The 22,285-nt window shown below is 45.3% G+C and overlaps 1 protein-coding gene across 18 annotated transcripts in view; it reads left to right on the plus strand.

Moving 5' to 3' along the window:
- The first annotated feature begins 2,002 nt into the window (after positions 1-2,002).
- Positions 2,003-22,285, plus strand: part of NIPA2 (NIPA magnesium transporter 2) — a 29,105-nt gene continuing 8,822 nt past the window's right edge. The window contains exons 1-7 of one of the 18 annotated variants that reach the window (XM_055098693.3): positions 2,100-2,598; positions 3,079-3,214; positions 6,511-6,698; positions 8,578-8,699; positions 15,031-15,262; positions 16,593-16,649; positions 21,925-22,015. In XM_055098693.3, coding sequence (XP_054954668.1) covers positions 15,124-15,262; positions 16,593-16,649; positions 21,925-22,015 — 287 coding nt within the window. In that variant the 5' untranslated portion in view covers positions 2,100-2,598; positions 3,079-3,214; positions 6,511-6,698; positions 8,578-8,699; positions 15,031-15,123. Of the gene's footprint in view, positions 2,599-3,078; positions 3,215-6,510; positions 6,699-8,577; positions 8,700-15,030; positions 15,263-16,592; positions 16,650-18,893; positions 18,974-21,924; positions 22,016-22,285 lie in introns of those variants that run through there. The other 17 variants (XM_055098694.3, XM_055098692.3, XM_034951851.4 and 14 more) reach the window with 17 other exon arrangements.

Consider the following 22,285-nt stretch of genomic DNA (forward strand, 5'->3'; position numbering starts at 1 on the left):
CTCACCCCACATGATTTGAATTTCATATACTAGTGTTTTTGTGTCTAGTCGCAACCTGGAACAACATTCCTAAGGGACTCTACACCTGCAACCAAGGAATCATTGATTTACTAGGAGATCTAACTCTAGCTGGCTACTCTTTGCTTCTTACAAATGAGCTCTGTCTTTGACTACTTTTGCAGAAACCACGTTGGTGGATCCCAAGGAATTTCTCCTTTCCAGGAGGAGCCAAGGCAGGATAGCCTAACAGTTAGTTTCCTATACATCTCATGAAAAATAAATCTGCGCTTTGGGAGGCTGAGGCAGGTGAATCACGAGGTCAAGAGATCGAGACCATCCTGGCCAACATGGTGAAACCCTGTCTCTACTAAAAATGCAAAAATTGGCTGGGCGTGGTGGCTCACACCTGTAATCCCAGCACTTTGGGAGGCTGAGGCGGGCGGATCACAAGGTCAGGAGTTCGAAACCAGCCTGGCCAACATGGTGAAACCCCATCTCTACTAAAAATACAAAAATTAGCTGGGCGTGGTGGTGTGCACCTGTAATCCCAGCTACTGGGGAGGCTGAGGCAGGAGAATGGCTTCATTGAACCCAGGAGGCAGAGGTTGCAGTGAGCCGAGATCGTGTCACTGCGCTCCAGCCTGGGTGACAAGCAAGACTCCGTCTTAAAAAAAAAAAAAAAAAATTAGCCGGGTGTGGTGGCGCGCGCCTACAGTCCCAGCTGTTCGGGAGGCTGAGGCAGGAGAATCGCTTGAACCGGGGAGGCGGAATTTGCAGTGAGCCGAGATCGTGCCACTGCACTCCAGTCTGGCGACAGAGCGAGACTCTGTCTCAAAATCAATCATTCAATCAATCTGCTCTCAGTGTCTCGAGGCGGGCTTTCACCAACGTCAACCTCACATCTATTCCGCGACCGGGTCAGTAAGGAAGGGCCCAGCGGTCGTCGAACTACCACAGCTATTTCGGCCCCGCCCCGTCCCGCCCCCAGCTTTGGACCCACCCTTTCCCCCGCCTCTTGCCCTCTTTGGAGCTCTGTTCCCCTTTGGCATCGCCCGGGGACACCAATTAAATGCAGCTTCACACTGTGACTGCCCCTGGGAACCCTTGTTTTATTTTATTTATTTATTTATTTTTGAGAAGGAGTCTCGCTCTGTCGCCCAGGTGGAGTGCAGTGGCTGATCTCGGCTCACTGCAACCTCCGCCTCCCGAGTTCAAGCGATTCCCCTGCCTCAGCCTCTGGAGTAGCTGAGATTACAGGCGCGCACCAACACGTCCAGCTAATTTTTGTATTTTTAGTAGAGATGCGGTTTCCCCATGTTGGTCACGTTGGTCTCGAACTCCTGACCTCGTGATCCGCCCGCCTCGGCCTCCCAAAGTGCTGTGATTACAGGTGTGAGCCACCGCGGCCGGCCGGAACCCTCATTTATTCTATTTTTTTTTGAGACGGAGTCTCGTTCTGTCGCCCAGGCTGGAGTGCAGTGGCGGGATCTCCGCTCACTGCAAGCTCCGCCTCCCGGGTTCGCGCCCTTCTCCTGCCTCAGTGGCCCGAGTAGCTGGGACTACAAGCACCCGCCACCACGCCCGGCTAATTTTTTGTATTTTTAGTAGGGGCGGGGTTTCACCGTGTTAGCCAGGATGGTCTCGATCTCCTGACCTCGGGATCCGCCCGCCTTGGTCTCCCAAAGTGCTGGGATTACAGGCGTGAGCCACAGCGCCCGGCCCGGAATCCTCGTTTTAAATAAGGGCCACGCCGGAGTTTGATTTTGAACTGATCGGCCAACGCCACCTGGCAGCATACTGTACTGCTTAACTACCCTTCCAGCTTCGTCCCTCGCCAGGTCCAGCCTGGATCCTGCGCCCCGCCCCCGTCCCCGCCCCCGTCCCCGCCCGCGTCCCCGCCCGCGTCCCCGCCCCCGTCCCCGCCCCCGTCCCCGCACGCTACGCGCCCCGCCCTCCGCGCTCAGCCGACTGGGGCCTTGTAAAGGAACCGGAACCCGGCGGGAGAGAGCCCCGGGGGCGGGGTGTATGTGGTGCGGCACTGCGCGTGCGCGCGAGGCCTCTTGCGTCATTTAGCCGCGCCTAGGTTTTCCGGCGCCGGCCCTAGGTCCCGGCAGCGGTGGTGACGGCGGTGCCGGAGGTTGTCCTTGGCAGGTTTTCCTCGGCGCTTTTCCATGGAGGAGGCGGTGCGAACGGCTTCAGCCCCGAATGCTCGCATCTCCCACTGGACGGCGACGAAGGCGGTGGCCGTGCGAGCGCAGGACTGGGCGGCCTGTGTGGGGGTGTGAGCCGCGGTGCCCCAGGCTGCGCCGGCGAGGGGAAGCCGCGCGGCCGGCCGGCCGACTAGGGTGAGGTCGCCACTCCTTCCTTTCAGGCAAGCGCGAAGGGGCTGACTTGGTGGCGAGCCAGCCCGCCTTGTGTCGGAGAAGGGTTCTTCGGGCAACTTTCCTTTCCGGGTGTTCTGAAGCGGTTTTCCTGTAATCCTCAGTGAGGAAACCCACCGTGAATCGGATTGCCATTCAGTCCCACGGAAGCCTGGCTCGTTGGCCATGTCGGGGACGCATGTTCATTAAGTTCATTAAAATAATTTCATTTGTCTTGGTGAGTTTTAGAAGGCGGCTTCAGCTGCTGCGGGGATCATAACTGACAGTTAAACAAGCCTTAGAAGTCTGCTGTGACGTTTTGAGCCTGGCTGTTTTAATTTCGTTTTATAAAATCACGGAATCCTATTTCCCTCTCTATACAATTGCGCAAAACTGTGTGTTTAGTTTGGTGTTTGTGCCTCCTTAATTTCTTTTCTAGGTTGTTAGTTCATTTAATACAGGACTGCATGTTAAGTTCTGTTTCTAGAAATCCTGTGTATAGCCATGTGCCCGGTTAATACTTTTTTTTGTAAGAGGAAATATCAGAGTCGAGAGTTTCCATTCCAGTAAGCTGCCTGTCGAAGCAGTAGTTGTGCTCGATTGAGTAGGTTTTATGTTGATTGGTTGGCAAAATGAGTATGAAGGCTAGTAACCAAATTATAAAACGTACTTAGTAACTTTAAGTCTTTTGCCTACTTCTGTGTTTTCTTCTTTCTAGGCTGGAGCTACTCGGCCAGGGTTTAAGACTTTAAATGAGAATAAAGGGTGGTATTTACGAGGAAATGAGAGTGAATAAGTCATCTCTAACCTCTCCCAGCCTTTTTTTCATAAGAGAGACCATATTAAACTTACATGTAAGTTAAAATTGTAATTTATAACTAATATTGTTGCATAGTTAGGGTTGGAGATTTAGGTTCTGTATAAGTACAGTACTGCTTTGAAAAATTATTAGCCAAGTGAGAGGTTGGAAAAAATTAAATCTAACATGTATTTAATTTTTCTGAGCCAAGGTCTTGCTCTGTCCCCAGGCTAGACGGTGCAATCTGGGCTCACTGCAACTTCCGCCTCCCGGGCTCAAGTGCTCCTCCCACCTCAGCCTCCCCAGCAGCTGGGACCACAGACGTGCGGCACCATGCCTGGCTAATTTTTGTATTTTTTTTAGAACCGGGGTTTCACCATGTTACACCGGCTGGTCTCCTAATCCTGGACTTAAGCGATCCAACCACCTTGGCCTCCAAAGTGCGGGGATTACAGGTGTGAGCCACCGAGCCGGGCCTAAGCTAACTTAGATAGCAGTGGAAACCAGGTAGTAAAGATTTCGTAGAAAACTAAGAGCTCTATATATAGTTTTTTTTTTTTTTTTGAGATGGAATCTTGCTCTGTCACTCGGGCTGGAGTGCAGTGGCACGATCTCTGCTCACTGCAACCTCCGCCTCCTGGGTTCAAGCGGTTCTCCTGCCTCAGCCTCCGGAGTAGCTGGGATTACAGGCGCCGGCGACCACGCCCAGCTAATTTTTGTATTTTTAGTAGAGACGGGGGTTTCACCTTGTTGGCCAGGCTGGTCTCTAACTCCTGACCTCAGGTGATCCGCCCGCCTCGACCCCCCAAATTGCTGGGATTACAGGCGTTAGCCACCGCGCCCGACCTAAGAGCTCTAAAGTGTTAATGTAATGTGGGCAGCCGGGTGTAGAAGTAAAGTCCCTTTCTATGTGGTCCTCTGCATGTGACTCTTTTTTACCCCTGGGAGGTTTCCTTAGCTGTAAAGTGATACCTTCATCTTATTGCGTAGAAGAGAAATGAGTAGAAATGATGCATGGAATAGTGCCTAGGGAGGTGTTCAGTAAGTGGTAGCTATTGTTAGGGAGAGATAATAAAAAGAATTTCACATGTTTTCAGAATGTTTTTAATAGGTAAATATGGTTTACTCATATTTAAAACACATGACTTTGAATATTACATTTTTTTCATAGATGGTGTAACCTTCATTTAAACTCTGATTTATTTGATTGCTATACATTGTGATATTGAACAGAAAGATAAGACTTCCGCAGAGAATAAAAGGTGGGGTGGGGGTGGGAGAGGAAATGGGAGATTTAGGTCACAGGATACAAAGTAGCAGATATTCAGGATGTACAACTTGAGAACTACAGCTAATGAAATTGTATTAGAGATTTACCTTCAATGAGTAGATTTTAGCTGCTTTTGTCATAAAAAAGTAACTACATGAGATGATAGATATGTTGATTTGCTCTACTGTGGTAACTGTGTTAGTATCTGTATGTTTCCCATAACATAAATCTCAAATATACACAATTTGCAAAGATTTATCTGTGTTGTAGAATTAAATACACCCCTCAGACTAGATTAGAGCATGCTTAAACATTTCTGCATATCTATTTGTTTTATGTAAATGAAGTTGAAACAGAACTACTTAAATAGTTCTGTAATGGCTCCAGATGAAAATAAATTATGATCTGGCCAAATAAATGGGTTGCAGATCTGTTCCTTGCCTTTTGGGTTTGTGTATGGCCCATAGGGCCCCACGTGATCTGACGCTCACCTTTTTTTTTCTTCTGAGATGCAGTTTTGCTCTTGTTGCCCAGGCTAGAGTGCAGCTGTGCGATCTCGGCTCACTGCAACCTCCGCCCTCCAGTTTCTAGCAATTCTCCTGCCTCAGCCTCCCGAGTAGCTGGGATTACAGGCGCCCGCCACCATGCCTGGCTGATTTTTGTATTTTTAGTAGAGTCGGGGTTTCACCATGTTGGTCAGGCTGGTCTCAAACTCCTGACCTCATGATCCACCCGCCTCGACCTCCCAAAGTGCTGGGATTATAGGCGTGAGCCACCGCGCCCGGCCGGACACTTGCTTTTTCACGCTAATGTATCTCACCTTCCCTCACTCAAGGTCAGCCACAGTGGCCTTTGTTTAGGAAACTGCACACCCGCTCATACCTCAGAGCCCCTGCACTTGCTTCTCTCTCCTTTGTACTTTTCAAAAAGCTCTTTGAAGCTTCTACTCAAGTGTTACTGCTCAGCAAGGCCTCCTAACTACGGTCATTAAAATAGAATCCCCCAACTCAACTCCCCAGTGCCCTTCACATGTTTTATTTTTTACCATAACATTTGCCACTTTTCCAGAATAATGTCTTTATTTCGTTTATTATTTCGCCCTACCTCTAGCAGGAGATACCCCATGTGGGCTGTTGTACCCCTGCTCCTAGAATATTGTACATGCTCAGTAAACGTTGGTTGGTTGAGTAAATGATATAAGCAAGCCACATGTTCACTGCGAGCCACAGTGAAGGCAATACTAGTTAAGTACCAAAGTAACCGTAACAGAGGGGTAGTTAGTGTCAACCAAATATGGAGGAGGAAAGGTAGGAGCAGGTTAGAATAGCAGCAGAGTGCTGACCGGGGTAGAACACAGGATGTGTGAAATATGGTATGGGGAAATAAGATCTAGGCCGGGCGCGGTGGCTTACGCCTGTAATCCCAGCACTTTGGGAGGCTGAGGTGGGTGGATCACAAGGTCAGGAGATCGAGACCATCCTGGCTAACACGGTGAAACCCCATCTCTACTAAAAAAAAAACCCAAAATATTGGCCAGGCACGGTAACTCACGCCTGTAATCCCAGCACTTTGGGAGGCCGAGGCAGGAGGATCACCCGAGGTCAGGAGTTCAAGACCAGCCTGACCAACATGGCGAAACCCCATCTCTACTAAAAATACAAAAATTAGCTGGGCGTGGTTGCAGGCACCTGTAATCCCAGATACTCAGGAGGCTGAGGCAGGAGAATCACTTGAACCTGGGAGGCAGAGGTTGCAGTGAGCCAAGATTGCGCCAGCGCACTCCAGCCTGGGGGATAGAGCGAGACTCTGCATCCAAAAAATAAAAAAATGCAAAAAATTTGCCTAGTGTAGTGGTGGGCGCCTGTAGTCCCAGCTACTCGGGAGGCAGAGGCAGGAGAATGGCATGAACCCGGGAGGCGGAGCTTGCAGTGAGCAGAGATTGCGTCACTGCACTCCAGCCTGGGCAACAGAGTGAGACTCTGTCTCAAAAAAAAAAAAGAGATCTAAAAGGTAGGTTTGGAACAAATGATGCAGGGTCTTTGTTACTAGTTTACACAATTTGGTCTTCTTGCTACAAACAGGGGTCGTGATTCCAAATTCTTCAGCAGAAGGCTGAGATTGGCAGAGATGAGGAGGCCTGGATTATAGTTCTGCTTCTGCTACCTCAGCTGTGTGACGTGTTACTTAACATCTCTGGACTTGGGCCAGGTGCGGTGGCTCACGCCTGTAATCCCAGCACTTTAGGAGGCCAAGGCTGTTGGATCACGAGGTCAGGAGATCGAGACCATCCTGGCTAACATGGTGAAACCCCCGTCTCTACTAAAAATACAAAAAAATTAGCCATGCATGGTGGTGGGCGCCTGTAGTCCCAGCTACTCAGGAGGCTGAGACAGGAGATTGGCGTGAACCCGGGAGGCGGAGCTTGCAGTGAGCCGAGATAGCGCCACTGCACTCCAGCCTGGGGGACAGAGCGAGACTCCATCTAAAAAAAAAAAAAAAAAAATCTCTGGACCTGGTTCCTCATTGTGGGCCCTTACCACATATCTTTTTAATTAAGGCTTTGTTGAAATGTCAAAAGTGCTGTGAAAAGTTTAAGGCTGTCTATGCACTTCAGTTGGTGTAATTTTTTCAATTTTTTCCTTTTTTTTTTTGAGACGGAGTCTCGCCCTGTGGCCCAGGCTGGAGTGCAGTGGTGCAGTCTTGGCTCACTGCAACCTCCGCCTCCCAGGTTCAATAGATTCTCCTTCCTTAGCCTCACCAGTAGCTGGGATTACAGGCACCCGCCCTCATGCCAAATACAAAAAAATAATTTTTATGTTTTTGTAGAGATGGGGTTTCACCAGGTTGGCCAGGTATGTTTTGTAGAGATGGGGTTTCACCATGTTGGCCAGGCTGGTCTCGAACTCCTGGCCTCAGGTGATCTCCCACCTCGGCCTCCCAAGGTGCTGGGGTTACAGGTGTGAGCCGCCGTGCTCGGCCCAGTTGGTGTAATTTTTAAAGTTTGCTAACTTTGGTGATTGTGTTGCCTACTGATAATCATTTTGCAAAGCAGGTCCTAGTTTAGGTTTTCCTTATTAGAATACTAGTCCATTTTTGCCTGTTTCTTAAATCATGTGTTTTCCACTTTTTTTAAGAAAGTGGACTAATTTCATAATTTTCTTTTATTTGAGATGTATTTATTCCATTTTTGACATGCTTTATGTTTAATGAAAGTTCACATTACAAATATTAGTAAAATCAATTGTGAAAATTGAACTTGTTGGCCGGGAGTGGTGGTTCACTCCTGTAATCTCAGCACTTTGGGAGGCCAAGGTGGGCAGATCACAAAGTCAGGAGTTCGAGACCAGCCTGGCCAACATAGTGAAACCCCGTCTCTACTACAAAAAATTAGCCGGATGTGGCAGTACACGTCTGTAATCCCAGCTATGCGGGAGGCTGAGGCAGGAGAATCGCTTGAACCCGGGAGACGGAGGTTGCAGTGAGCCGAGATGGCGCCATCGCACTCCAGCCCGGGCGACAGTGCGAGACTGCGACTCAAAAAAAAAAAAAAAAGAGTTTGTTAAAATGTAGAGAGAACAAGCAGAACAAAAAAATTAGCTAGGTGTGGTGGTATACGCCTGTGGTCCTGTTGATTTGAGCAGCTGAGGTCAGAGATCACTGCAACCCAGGCATTTGAGACAGCAGTGAGTGATGATCGCGCCACTGCACTCCAGCCTGGGAAACAGAGTGAGACACTGTCAAAAACCACAACAACAACAACAACAACAACGCCCTTCCCCTCCCACACACAGAGAGAATAAGCAGAAAATCATAAGACTCTTTAAAAGTGTTTTAAACGTCAGTAGGTTATTTTTGGAATTTTTAATTCTCTTAGTCGTGGAGTCCTTGAGGATAGGCCCTTTGATCATCTTTACAACTTCAGTGCCTGGCAGATAATAGCTGCTCAGTGTTTGTTGAGCAGTGGTCACAGTTCGGATTACTCCCGAGTCCCCCTAAGTAAACTGGGCAGGTGAACCACATGGAGCTTGTCATCTGTGGTTTGGGAACCTAGTTGAGGTGAAATTTAGAAAATTTTACTGTTTATCTGTCTTTAATACTGGCCCTGCCTCATGGCTAATTCTTAAGAATAAAAAATATCTCTGTTGCAGGCTCTCCCGGCTGTGATAGACCTTCAGTTACAGAGAGAGGGAGCAGAGTGGGACCAGGTCTGAGAATAGTGAAGCAACTCATTCCTTTCAGGACATTCCCTCTGATGTCCTATTTTCAAACTGTAAGTCAGAATGAGATCACTTATTTTCTTGGTGGCAGAAGGCTGCTTTATAATTTGAAGGCTTGCAAATTGTATGCTGCTTGTCATCCCCCAGCCCTCCACACATACACCCTGGTACAGTTCCATGCATGAACAAACAACCAGATCACCTTATTTGGTGATATGCCTCATTCTAGAAAGATTTGTAAATCAAATTTGCTACCGTAAATGAGTGCCTTTTGTGGGGAAACCACCACAGAAAACCTAAGTAATTGTTTTTAAGGAACTTAAAGAGAGTTTACCTTGAAGATAGAACAGTAATTGAGAATTAAATAGTAAAGAAGAGAAAATGCCTGTGGGCTGGAGTTAATTGCAGAAGTCTTTGTAGCACAGCTTAAGGTGTACCCTGGCCTTGAGTGGAGAGCAGGCTTTGGGTTGCAGGAGGAGGAGGAGGGGAGGGCCTGTCTGAGGGTGTCAGGTTTCTGTGTTAGGAAATGAAGTGGGCAGGAGAGGGGTGCCTGGCCAGGGGGACTCTCGAAAGCCATATGCACATGATGGACCCAGCTGGTCAGAAAAGGCCTTCTCTCTGCTTTTTGTGTTTGAAATTTCCCATAACACATAAATTAAAAGGGAAAGGGGAAAATAGATTTTAAATAGCATCATGAAACTTTATGTAAAATAAATATGGAGAAAATCTCATATGATAGCCTTAGTAAGGTTAGGAATAATGTTCATTGGCCTTAGGATTAAATGAGTAAAATTCCATTATATGTATTGTTTTAATCACCTCTTCACCTTGTCAGTGGGAGAGGGATTTCCATCCCACAGTACTGACACTGGACAGACGAGATGGATGGAAGTTTCTTAGTCTTTTGCTTAGGATAGAACGGAGAACCAGGGGCTGTGGGAGGCAAGGCTTTGTGGTAACGAGAGTGGCTGTGGTTCCTGCAGAAAGACTAATAATTGCTTTCAGAGTTCCTTGGGCTGGCAGGGCAGTGGGGCCTACTCCTCAGGCATAAGCAGCAACTGTACCTGTGCCTGGTCACTGTGATGAGAATTGTTTGGCATCTTGGGGAGGGAAGCTTGCCCTGAGGCCATTAAAAGCTCCTGGTTTTTACCAGATGTCAAGGCAACATGTAATACTGGCTCTTAATGTATGTAACTTGCATTTAGTGAACGTTAACATTAAGTGTTAGTAAATATTAGTAAATTAAGTAGTTACAAATCAGTTATTTGAAAGGTTCATGATACAAGTAAAATCTGGGCAGGATGCAGTGGGTGACACTTGTAATCTACCACTTTGGGAGGCCAAGGCAGGCAGATCGCTTGAGCTCAGGAGTTCGGGACCAGCCTGGACAACATGGTGAAACTCCGTATCGACAAAAAATACCAAAATTAGCCAGGTGGTGTAGTGTTGCACACTTATGGTCCCAGCTACTTGAGAGGCTGAGGTGGGAGGATCACTTGAGCCTGGGAAGTCGAGGTTGCAGTGAACCATGATTGTGCCACTGCACTCCAGCCTGGGTGACAGAATGAGACCCTGTCTCCAAAATAATAATAATAATAATAATAATTTAAATTTGGATTTGTGAGTCTATTGTTTTTTGTTTTTGTTGTTGTTTTTTTTGTTTGTTTGTTTGAGACCGAGTTTCGCTCTTGTTGCCCAGGCTGGAGTGCAATGGTGTAATCTTGGCTCACCACAACCTCTGCCTCCCGGGTTCAAGCGATTCTCCTGCCTCAGCCTCCCGAGTAGCTAAGATTACAGGCATGTGCCACCAGGCCTGCTAATTTTTTTGTATTTTTAGTAGAGACAGGGTTTCTCCATGTTGGTCAGGCTGGTCTCGAACTCCCGACCTCAGGTGATCTGCCCGCTTCTTCCTCCCAAAGTGCTGGGATTACAGGCCTGAGCCACCGCGCCCGGCCTTGTGAGTCTATTGTTATACTGGGATTAGAACTGTAGATAAACCTGACTTTTTTCTGGATATCATCTTTATTGGTAAGAAGGTTCAATTTTATTGCTTACAGAATATTCAGACTATAAATTTGATTTGTTCCATTACCATAGAACTTAAAGTATATAGTGAGCAATACAGCTGTCAAGTAGTCACTTCCACCGCAGTAGAACTTGCATGATAATTAAGAACATTGCTTCATGAAGACAAAGATTAAAGGAGGATGATGATTCTTTTTTTTTTTTCCGAGATGGAGTCTTGCTCTGTCACCTAGGGTGGAATGCAGTGGGGTGATCTCGGCTTACTGCAACCTCCGCCTTCTGGCTTCAAGCAGTTCTCCTGCCTCAGCCTCCCAAGTAGCTATGATTACAGGAACCCGCCACTGCGCCAGCTAATTTTTGTATTTTTAGTAGAGATGGGGTTTCACCATGTTGGCAAGGATGGTCTCGAAATCCTGACCTCGTGATCTGCCCACCTCGGCCTCCCAAAGTGTTGGGATTACAGGCGTGAGCCACCGTGCCCAGCCGATGATTTTTATGTCAGATGATCTTTTTTATTTTATCTTATTTTTATTTTTTTGAGACAGAGTTTCTATCTTGTTGCCCAGGCTGGAATGCAATGGCACTATCTCAACTCACCACAACCTCTGCCTCCCTGGTTGAGGCAATTCTCCTGCCTCAGCCTCCCAGGTAGCTGGGATTACAGGCATGTGCCACCATGCCCGGCTAATTTTTGTATTTTTAGTAGAGACGGGGTTTCTCCATGTTGGTCAGGCTGGTCTCGAACTCCCGACCTCAGGTGATCCGCCCACCTCGGCCTCCCAAAGTGCTGGGATTACAGGCGTGAGCCACCATGCCTGGTCGATGATTTTTATGTTGGATGATCTTAAGGAATGCTTTCATTGAAGTGAGGTGACCCTGACTCATGAGAAGGATATACCTGCCAGGAGGGCTGAAGCGTTTGGGTAGCTCGGTTTCTCACTCCCATTTTCCTAGTCCGTATAACCATTGTCCTTGCATTTTCACTTCCATCTAGTACTGCCACTTGCTAGCATATTGGATAAATGACTATGGTTCTCAAGTTTAAAAGCTATAAAACATCGGTTACATTTTAGGATGCCAATCTAAATGATGCAGTAGTTTTCTGTGTATTAATGGCTGCTTTGTTTGTTTGTTTGAGACCAGGCATAACTATGTTGCCCAGGCTAAACTTGAACTCCTGGTTTCAAGCAATCCTTCTGCCTCAGCCTCCTGGTGTGTACCACTGTATCTGGCTGTTTTTAAGGGCTAATTATGAATTATTCCATTTGGCTGGGGTGGTGGCTTATGGCTGTAATCCTAGCACTTTTTGAAGGCTGAGATGGGCGGATCACTCGAAGTCAGGAGTTCCAGACTCCAGACCAGCCTGGCCAACATAATGAAACTCCATCTCTACTAAAAATACAAAAACTAGCTGGGCATGGCAGCATGTGCCTGTAGTCCCAGCTACTCAGAGGCTGAGGCAGGAGAATCACTTGAACCTGGGCAGTAGAGGTTGCAGTGAGCCGAGATCATGCTACTGCACTCTAGCCTGGGTGACAGAGCAAGACTCTGTCTCAAAAAAAAAAAAAAAAAAAAAAAAGAATTACTCCATTCATCCATATTCACCCAGAAAACACACATTAAGACCTATTTTGAGACTACCAGATAGCTATGTGCATAGGCTAAAAGGGCGAATATCATGCAGGAGCCCAGGAGCTTACAGTCTGATGCAGGAGACTGGCTGATAAACACAGATAAACAAGCCATGCAGGATGCAGTGGGAACAGTGTAAGCACACTTGCTTTTTGTTGCAATCTTACAGTGTGTAGAAATGATGATTGTCCCTGACATCTTGTTTCAAGTTCTCCTACCTTGTCTTTAAATGTGTTTACATCTCTGTAATTTATTTTTACTGTCAATGAGACTCACCTATCTAGAATTATTCCATAGATATGCTGAAGTTAACTTGAGGCTTGAGATGACCAGTATTTGGCACATAAAGTGGGTAATACCTTAGATTGTTTAGCTTCTTTCTTTTTATGTATATATCTGTTAATGTGGTGACTCATCCAGCTGGAAGCAAGACGGGGTCTCCAAACTCCCCACCTAAGACTTTTCTCATGGAATCATCTTGCCTTATGAATGGCACAGAGGGACTAGGGGTACTTTTCCAAATCTGTTAAGGGAGAGGTCAGTTTTGGAAGGCTTTCGGGTAGACAATCTCATCCATGAGATTATGACTGATACTTAGAAGAACTCAGCACCTTTTTGACTTGAGTGTTTTCTTTTAGTGTTTCAGTATTTTTTTTTTTTTTTGAGATAGAGTCTCGCTCTGTCGCCCAGGCTGGAGTGCAGTGGCGCAATCTCGGCTCACTGCAAGCTCCCCGTCCAAGGTTCACGCCATTCTCCCGCCTCAGCCTCCCAAGTAGCTGGGACTACAGGCGCCTGCCACCACTTCCGGCTAATTTTGTTTTTGTATTTTTAGTAGAGATGGGGTTTCACCGTGTTAGCCAGGATGACTCGATCTCCTGACCTTGTGATCCACCAGCCTCAGCCTCCCAAAGTGCTGGGATTACATGTTTGAGCCACCGCGCCCTACCCAGTGTTTCAGTATTATTTTGTCTTAGGTTGTGGGGTGACCTGGTTTTTGGGACTTGCTGGTGGTTTCTACCTTGGCATCCTTGTACATTTTGAGCACTAAAGGTTGTATTTTAAAAACATTAATATGGAAATGTTCAGAAATACACAAAAGCAGATATAGTAATACAGTGAGTCCCTGTGTACCCATCACCCAGCTTTTACCCATCACTGAATCCCCATTTTCTACAGAAAATTTTTGGTTTTTCAAAAATCAGGGTGGAAACTTCATATTTGCAGTAAGCCTGTTTGTGTGTGTGAGTTAGCTATCTCAGTGGCATAGAGGAATGAGCACTTAGATCATGCTCACAGTTCTGTGAGTCACTGGGACGATTTTGTTCTGTACCCTTCACTCTGTTGTGATCAGGACATGCACTTCCTGTGGCTATGGCAGGGTGCGAAGGGGCAAGCAGAAGTAAGAGAGGCCTCTAGGTGTAGACTCAGAACTGGCACTCTGTTCCTTACACCTCCCTCCCATTGGCCAAAGCAAGCTTGATGGCCGAGCGGCAAATCAGGGGTGAGGGAGAATAGTCTTCTCATTGAATCATACAGGAACGATAATGCACCTTAACGGGCAAATCAAAAACATTGGACTTTTTCATTTCTTGGGAGTAATATCAACTCAGTGTGATAATGTCGTGTTTACCATTATTGCAGTCTCCCTGCAGTAATGTTATCACTCCTTATTTAACTATCTCTTGTCTGTCTTCCTTGTGAAGCTAGAGAGCTTAGCATAATAAACGCTTAGCACATAATATCCAGTAAATACTGTTTGAATGGATGGATAAAGTAATTGAGGGGCTAGGTGGACAGGGAGTTTAAGTTGCTTTGGTTAAAAGCCAGTGTCTCATAACTTGAAGAACGGAAAAACATGGCTAGTTAGGGTCCTGACTGAATTGCAGATTAGTTTTGGAACTCAGAAGTTAAATTGTGGGACTAAAAATCCCAAGATGTGCTAGAAAGCTGGTCTGGCAGTTAGAACCAATCATAAACCTTGTTGCTAAAAGCTATTGTTTCTCTGCTATCCACACTGTGCTTTAGTTCATCTGTCAACTGAGTTTATGAGTTGGCCATTTGGAAAAACAATTGCAGTCTTTGGTAAGCCTCTGCTTCCTGTCTGGCCTCGAGGATTGAGCCCTCCAGATACCATGGTCCTCATGTTCTCCAAAGGCCACCGGTACCATACTGCACGCCCCAGCAGACACCTCTCTGCAAGAATTGTTACCCTCTGATAAATAATGTGAAATCTGCCTTCTCTCGGCACATCCCTGAATAGGCTAAATAAATAAATTAGCATATGCTTATGTGGACCTATTGCTAAGAAGAAAATGTATGGGTGAGAAAATTTTGAGTTTCTTTGTATAGATTATTCAAAAGGACACATTTGAGAACCTGATAAATGTATTTCCAAACTAGATTTGTATATTGTTATGCCTAATTTTTTCTGCAGAATTTTTTTTTCTTATCAGAAAGTTTTATTAAGCCTAGAAACATTTTTTTGAAAATATGGGATCAGAGTTTATGAAATCAGTTTAAACTTGGTTTTATAGCATGATCCTATCTTTTGCCATAATTTGAAGAAATATACAGGTTGGTGCTAAATTTAAATAATAAATATTATCAATATTAGTAATGAAGGAGCTATTTTTTCTTTAGGAGAAGAGAAATGGAGTAAAATTTTGAATTGCATGTGAGCTGTCATGAGCATTCTGTGAAAACCACATTTTATTTTTTATTGTTTAGGTTTGAAGACTGCTTCATTCTGCCTCTAGTACCAGCGGTTTCTCTGTTCTGTGATCAATGTGATTCACAGGAACTCCTTAAGTAACAAACGAAATGAGCCAGGGGCGTGGAAAATATGACTTCTATATTGGTCTGGGATTGGCTATGAGCTCCAGCATTTTCATTGGGGGAAGTTTCATTTTGAAAAAAAAAGGCCTCCTTCGACTTGCCAGGAAAGGCTCTATGAGAGCAGGTAGGTTATGCCTTATGTGACTTTGAAGTGACCTCAGTGTCTACCTACATGCACAGGTTCTTTGTACAAGACCACATCTTCATTCCTCGTGAGTGTATTTGAAACTTTGAATTGTTCAAGAGTTCTAAATGTTTACAAAGTTGATGTTTGGTTATTTATATTGAGAAAAGAAGTGAGAAGATGTCATAATTAGTTAACTACTCAGTCCTGCAGTTATCATCAAAATGGAAACAGGGACCAATGCCCAAGTAATATCCAACCTTTTCTTTAAATTTTGATATGTCTGCAGGGAAGGAAATAAGAGTCCATGGTTAGGCCGGGCGTGGTGGCTCATGCCTGTAATCCCAGCACTTTGGGAGGCTGAGGCGGGTGGATCACCTGAGGTCAGGAGTTCGAGACCAGCCTGGCCAACATGGTGAAACCCCATCTCTACTGAAAATACAAAAATTAGCCGGGCATAGTGGCCTGGCCTATAGTCCCAGCTACTCAGGAGGATGAGGCAGGAGAATCGCTTGAACCCGGGAGGCAGAGGTTGCAGTGAGCCAAAATGGCACCACTGCACTCCAGCCTGGGTGACAGAGTGAGACTCCGTCTTAAAAAAAAAAAAAAAAAAAAAAAAAAACCATGGTTAAAATCAGAATTTATTAAAGGCTGGGATCTTTTGTCCATGATAGTAGACGTTCTGACTTTGAACTTTGACATTTTGGCAGGAAGGAAAGACAGGGCTTCCCCAGCTTGAAGAGTATCCAGTTTAGTGAACTTCGGCTGGTGTAGGTTGTTTCTCTAGAACTCACTGACAAGTCACAAGACCCTGCGGGGTAATCAGGATGATTGGCCCTGCCCTGACTCCTCTATCAGGTGTTAAGTGGCGTTATGGTCACATTCCATCATTCTATCCTGGCTTCATTTTTAGACCTGATTGGACCTTATGAGGAGAGCTGCCTTGGCAGGAAACAGTACCACCCTTCTGTCTTCCCTGTGCCATCTCTGTGGCTAAACCTAATTCAGCAGTCAGAAAAACATGAAATGATAGCCTCTATGGGGTTCAGTGGACAGAGGAGAAACTGTCAGCATCTACTGCTTGTTCCCCTAGTCCCTGATGCTTGGTCCTAAGAGGTGCTCTCACTGTTCATGATGGATATGCTTGTAAAGGATTCATTCACCTTGGCAAGATAATCATTAAGAAATTGTCAGAGAAATCCCGAGTCATGCAGAAACCTTTATTTAAAGGAGTAACTGAGATATTTAAAAATCTGTCATTACTAATAGTTATAATTTATACAAGAGTCTTACAGTCTTCCAAAGATGTGAAATATTTCTTCATTCACAGGTCAAGGTGGCCATGCATATCTTAAGGAATGGTTGTGGTGGGCTGGACTGCTGTCAAGTATGTATAAAGAACATTGCAAGAAAAATATGATAGCTGTATATTAAAATATTTGCATATGGTATTATAGCCTCATTACTAGCAAGTTTTAAAGGTTTAAATAATCTTTCTTTTTTTTTTTTTTCTTTTTTCTTTTTTTGAGACAGAGTCTCACTCTGTCACCCAGGCTGGAGTGCAGTGGCGTGATCTTGGCTCAGTGCAACCTCCGCCTCCTGGATTCAAGCGATTCTCCTGCCTCAGCCTCCCGAGTAGTTGGCATTACAGGCGTGCCACCACCACGCCCAGCTAATTTTTTGTATTTTTAGTAGAGACGGGGTTTCACTGTGTTGGTCAGGCTGGTCTCGAACTCCTGACCTCAGGTGATTCACCTGCCTTGCCCTCCCAAAGTGCTGGGATTACGGGCGTGAGCCACCGCACCCGGCCTACTTTTTTCATTTTTGTGAGTACTTAGTAGGTACTTATAGGGTACATGAGATACTTTGATAAAGGCATGCAATTCATAATAATTGCATTATGGTATCCATGGGTTATCCATCCCCTCAACAATTTATCCTTTGCGGGACAAACAATCCAGTTAGTCCTTTTTTTTTGTTTTTGAGATGGAATCTTGCTCTGTCGCCAGGCTGTAATGCAGTGGCCCATCTCGGCTCACTGCAGCCTTCGCCTCCCGGGTTCAAGCGATTATCCTGCCTCATCCTCCTGAGTAGCTGAGACTACTGGTGCGCACCACTATGCCCAGCTAATTTTTGTATTTTTAGTAGAGACGGATTCACACGTTGGCCAGGCTGGTCTCGATCTCTTGACCTCGTGATCCGCCCACCTTGGCCTCCCAAAGTGCTGGGATTACAGGCGTGAGCCACCATGCCCAGCCGTTATTTATTTATTTACTTTTTGAGACACAGTCTTGCTCTGTTGCCAGGCTGGAGTGTAGTGGCACCATCTTGGCTCACTGCAACCTCTGCCTCCTGGGTTGAAGCGATTCTCCTGCCTCATCCTCCTGAGTAGCTGGACTACAGGTGTGCGCCACCAAGCCCAGCTAATTTTTGTATTTTTAGTAGGGAAGGGGTTTCACCATGTTGCCCAGGATGGTCTCGATCTCCTGACCTTGTGATCTGTCTGCCTCAGCCTCCCAAAGTGCTGGGATTACAGGTGTGAGCCACCGTGCCTGGCCTCTTAGTTATTTTTAAATGTACAATTAAATTATTATTGGGCCGGGCGCGGTGGCTCACACCTGTAATCCCAGCACTTTGGGAGGCCAAGGCGGGTGGATCACTTGAGGTCAAGAGTTCAAGACCAGCCTGGCCAACATGGTGAAACCCCGTCTCTACTAAAAATAGCAAAAATTAGCTGGGCGTGGTGGCAGGCGCCTGTAATCACAGCTACTCGGGAGGCTGAGGCCCGAGAATCACTTGAAACTGGGAGGTGGAGGTTGCAGTGAGCTGATAACTGCACCACTGCACTCCAGCCTGGGTGATAGAGTGAGACTCAGTCTCAAAAAACAAAACAAAAAAAATTATTATTGACTGTAGTCACCCTGTTGTGCTATCAAATACTTGATGTTATTCACCAGGTATTCAAGTCTTTCCATTTGTCGTACCCTCATAGTGCATTTAAATGGAACGACAAGGCTTTTTTTTACCCATCTGATTAAAACATGTTAGCCTGTGCATGTTTAAAATTTCTGCTCAATTTAAGGTAATTTTGAAAGTTAAGAGGAGAATTCTGTTTTAATTTGTTGCCCCTCCATTTGTTCTCATTCCAAATTAAAAAGAGGTATGTATTTGATAAGACTTACCAAATAAAAATACAAAAAATCACCATGCCTATTTTGGTAATAATTTTTAAAAAGGCATGTGGAAAACAATTATTCTGGGCCGGGCGTGGTGGCTCATGCCTGTAATCCCAGCACTTTGGGAGCCCGAGGTGGGTGGATCACCTGAGGTCAGGAGTGAGACCAGCCTGACCAACATGGAGAAACCTCGTCTCTAGTAAAAAAAAAAAACAAAAGAATTAGCTGGGCATGGTGGTGCATGCCTGTAATCCCAGCTACTCGGGAGGCTGAGGCAGGAGAATCGCTTGGACCTGAAAGGCGGAGGTTACAGTGAGCTGAGATTGTGCCGTTGCACTCCATCCTGGGCAACAAGAGTGAAACTGTCTCAAAAAAAAAAAAAAAATTCTGAAGACACTGAGCCTTGACTGACTGTTCAGTCAACAAATACTTATTGATCATGTCTTGTATGCCAGGCATTGTTCTAGGTGCTGGAGATACATCAGTGAGAGGAAAAGACTGAAAAATCTCCACCCACATGAAGCTTACATTCTAGGTGGGAGACATTAAACAAGATAAAGAAGTTAAGATGTGTTTATGTGCCTGTGCGTGATGATAAATGGGAAGGAGAAGGAGTGAAGTCGGAAGGAGTGTTGTGAAATGGAGGATAGATAGGTTTATTAATTAGGATGTTAGATCTGCAGCCAGGGCCAGCCTCGCTGAAAGGTATTTGGGTAGAAGATGTAAAGGAAGCGAGTGATCTGCCCATATGATATTTGGGGGAGAAACCCTTGAAGCAGGAGGAAACTGTAACTGTGAAGGCCACGAGCGGGGAGCATGCCAGGCCAATTAACGTGTGATACATAGCCCTCAGTGACTCCCCTCCTGGTATTCACACCTTTCTCTAATCCCCTTTCACAGTGAATTAGTGCAGTTCAAAACGGTGTGATCCAAGAATACCACAGAAGTGATGATGTGTGTCTTCTGAGGTGAAGCTGAGAGAGGCATTGCAGCTTTTTCCTGATTCCTTGGATTGCTCACTTTGAGGGAAGCCAGCTGCTGTGCTCTGAGGACACTCAGGCAGCCGTGGAGAGCTCCCCAGGCTCTCACTGTGCCAGGACCTACTTGCCAGTCCTGTGAGTGAGCTACCTTGGCTCACCTGTTGTGTATTAAAAAATACACAACAATAGTCAGTTGGAAGGGAAAAAATGGATGAAGAGTTCTAAGGTTCTGGCATTATCCAGAAGGAAATAAAGCTAAATATTAATATTAGACTTCACAGGTTAAGCATACACGTAATTTCTAGAGTATTCAGTTAAAAAAAATAGAAGATCGTGTATAATTTCCTAATTAGTTAAAAAGCTTTCTCCAAGCTTTTTTTTTTTCTTTTTAAGAAGTCAGTCATACATAAATAGAAATTAGATAGTAGAGAGTATCCTGGATAAAAAGATATTTGAGACATTGCAGCCAAATTCCTTGATTGAATTTTAACGGTAACCATATTTAAGACATTTTAGGAATTAAAGAAGAAAGAGTTAAGTTTAACAAGAGAAGAAAAAGGCAAATTGTAGAGTGTAAATGAAGATAATTGTAATATGTTTAACCAATAAAAGATTTACATCTGAAATATATAAAGAATTACCTTAAATCAATTAGAGAAAACAGGATAAACTTTAACAGCTACTTCCCTAAAAGATTTCATAGGGTTAATAAACAAATGAAAATGGGAAATGCAAATTGAAAGCATAACAGAATCATCCCATACTCCTAACAGATCAGCAGGGAGAATGTGGAGCCAAGGGAGCTCTCATACGCTGCTAAATGAAAATGGGCATAACTTTTGGAAAAAGCAGTAGCCAAGAGGGATCCTTTTGTGAGATCATGCCTCTGCCCTGCGTAGGATTCCTCAGTAGCTTTTCAATTTAGATAATTCCTTAGTGGGACTTAATTTCCCAGTGTTCTAAAATTTCTTATCCGACAGCCCATATCTAATGCCATGACACATAGTAGGATACCTTCTTTCATCACCAGCACTTTATTCTTTTCCCTCACTGTTTTTCTTCATAACACTTTTAACCTCTTGGCACATGTGCTTGGTTTGTCTGTCTTCCCTCACTAAAAGTTTTATGAGAGGCTGGGCGTGGTGGCTCATGCCTGTAATCCCAGCACTTTGGGAGGCTGAGGTGGGTGGATCACCTTAGGTCAGGAGTTCAAGACCAGCCTGACCAACATGGTGAAACCCTGTCTCTACTAAAAATACAAAAATCAGCCGGGTGTGGTGGCGGGTGCCTGTAATCCCAGCTACTTGGGAGGCTGAGGCAGGAGAATCGCTTTAACTTGGGAGGTGGAGGTTGTAGTGAGCCAAAATCACGCACGCCATTGCAGTGCAGCCTGGGCGACAAAGCGAGACTCTGTCTCAAAAAAAAAAAAAAAAAGTTTTATCAGAGCAATGTCTTTGTTTTGCACCCTGCTGTATATCCTGATTCTAGAACAGGACCTGGTGTATAGCATGATTTGCATTTTTAAAAAGAGCAAGCTGGGCACGGTGGCTCACGCCTATAATCCCAGTACTTTGGGAGGCTGAGGTGGGTGGATCATTTGAGGTCAGGAGTTCAAGACCAGCCTGGTCAACATGGTGAAACCCCGTCTCTACTAAAAATATAAAAATTACCTGGGTATGGTGGCGCCCGCCTGTAGTCCCAGCTACTCGGGAGGCCGAGGCAGGAGAATTGCTTGAACCCGGGAGGTGGAGGTTGCAGTGAGCTGAGATCGTGCCACTGCATTCCAGCCTGGGCGATAGAGCAAGACTCCATCTCAAAAAAAAAAGGACCAAATGAAAAGGACTTGGGGGAAGAGTACCTTTACCTTCATGTCGGCTTCTTCTCAGTGATTTTTATTTACTGTCCTGGGATATAAGTATCTATTTAAAATTTTTATTAAAATGCCTTATGTCAGCATGAGCTAGATTTCTTCCGTTAGATTTACAGATATGTGTTGTTTCTAGAATGTTTCTAATTGACTTGGACTCTTACTGTAATAGAAATTTACAGACCCATAACCCTTATTAATAAATTGGAGAGGCTGGGTGCAGTGGCTCACGTCTGTAATCCCAGCACTTTGGGAGGCCAAGGCGGGCAGATCACGAGGTCAGGAGATCCAGACCATCCTGGCTAACACGGTGAAACTCCGTCTCTACTAAAAATACAAAAAAATTAGCTGGGCATGGTGGCGAGTGCCTGTGGTCCCAGCTACTTGGGAGGCTGAGGCAGGAGAATGGCGTGAACCCGGGAGGCGGAGCTTGCAGTGAGTTGAGATCACACCACTGCACTGCAGCCTGGGCGACAGAGTGAGACTCCGTCTCAAAAAAATAAAAATAATAAATTGGAAAAATATGGAGGTTACTAAATACAGTTGAAATAATATATAGATAGTGCATAAAATGCCGGCATTTCCAAGTTGAGTACATACATTTTTACCTGAGTTTTTCTTTTGTTGTCTGTCTCTAAGTGGGAGCTGGTGAGGTGGCCAACTTCGCTGCGTATGCGTTTGCACCAGCCACTCTAGTGACTCCACTAGGAGCTCTCAGCGTGCTAGTAAGGTAAGGACACGTTTTTCATGTAGAAACAGTAGTCGGTATCTTAGTTTCTAAAATATTCAGTACCATCTAATTAAATGTGTTCAACACAATTTACATTTCAACAACCTGGAGAACTTCGCTTTTTACACTACGTAGTAATTGCTTTTAAAAAGTTATTTCTGTGCATAGGCAGGCTATTGATTTGTGGGAGAAAATGCTTTGTCTTGCTTGTATTCAGAGCCAGTACTAGTTCTACTTCGATTTCAGTTTTTTAATATTCAAAGTTGGCTG

Source organism: Pan paniscus, chromosome 16 (genome assembly GCF_029289425.2).
Source record: "Pan paniscus chromosome 16, NHGRI_mPanPan1-v2.0_pri, whole genome shotgun sequence".
In the NCBI taxonomy this organism is placed as follows: Eukaryota; Metazoa; Chordata; class Mammalia; order Primates; family Hominidae; genus Pan; species Pan paniscus.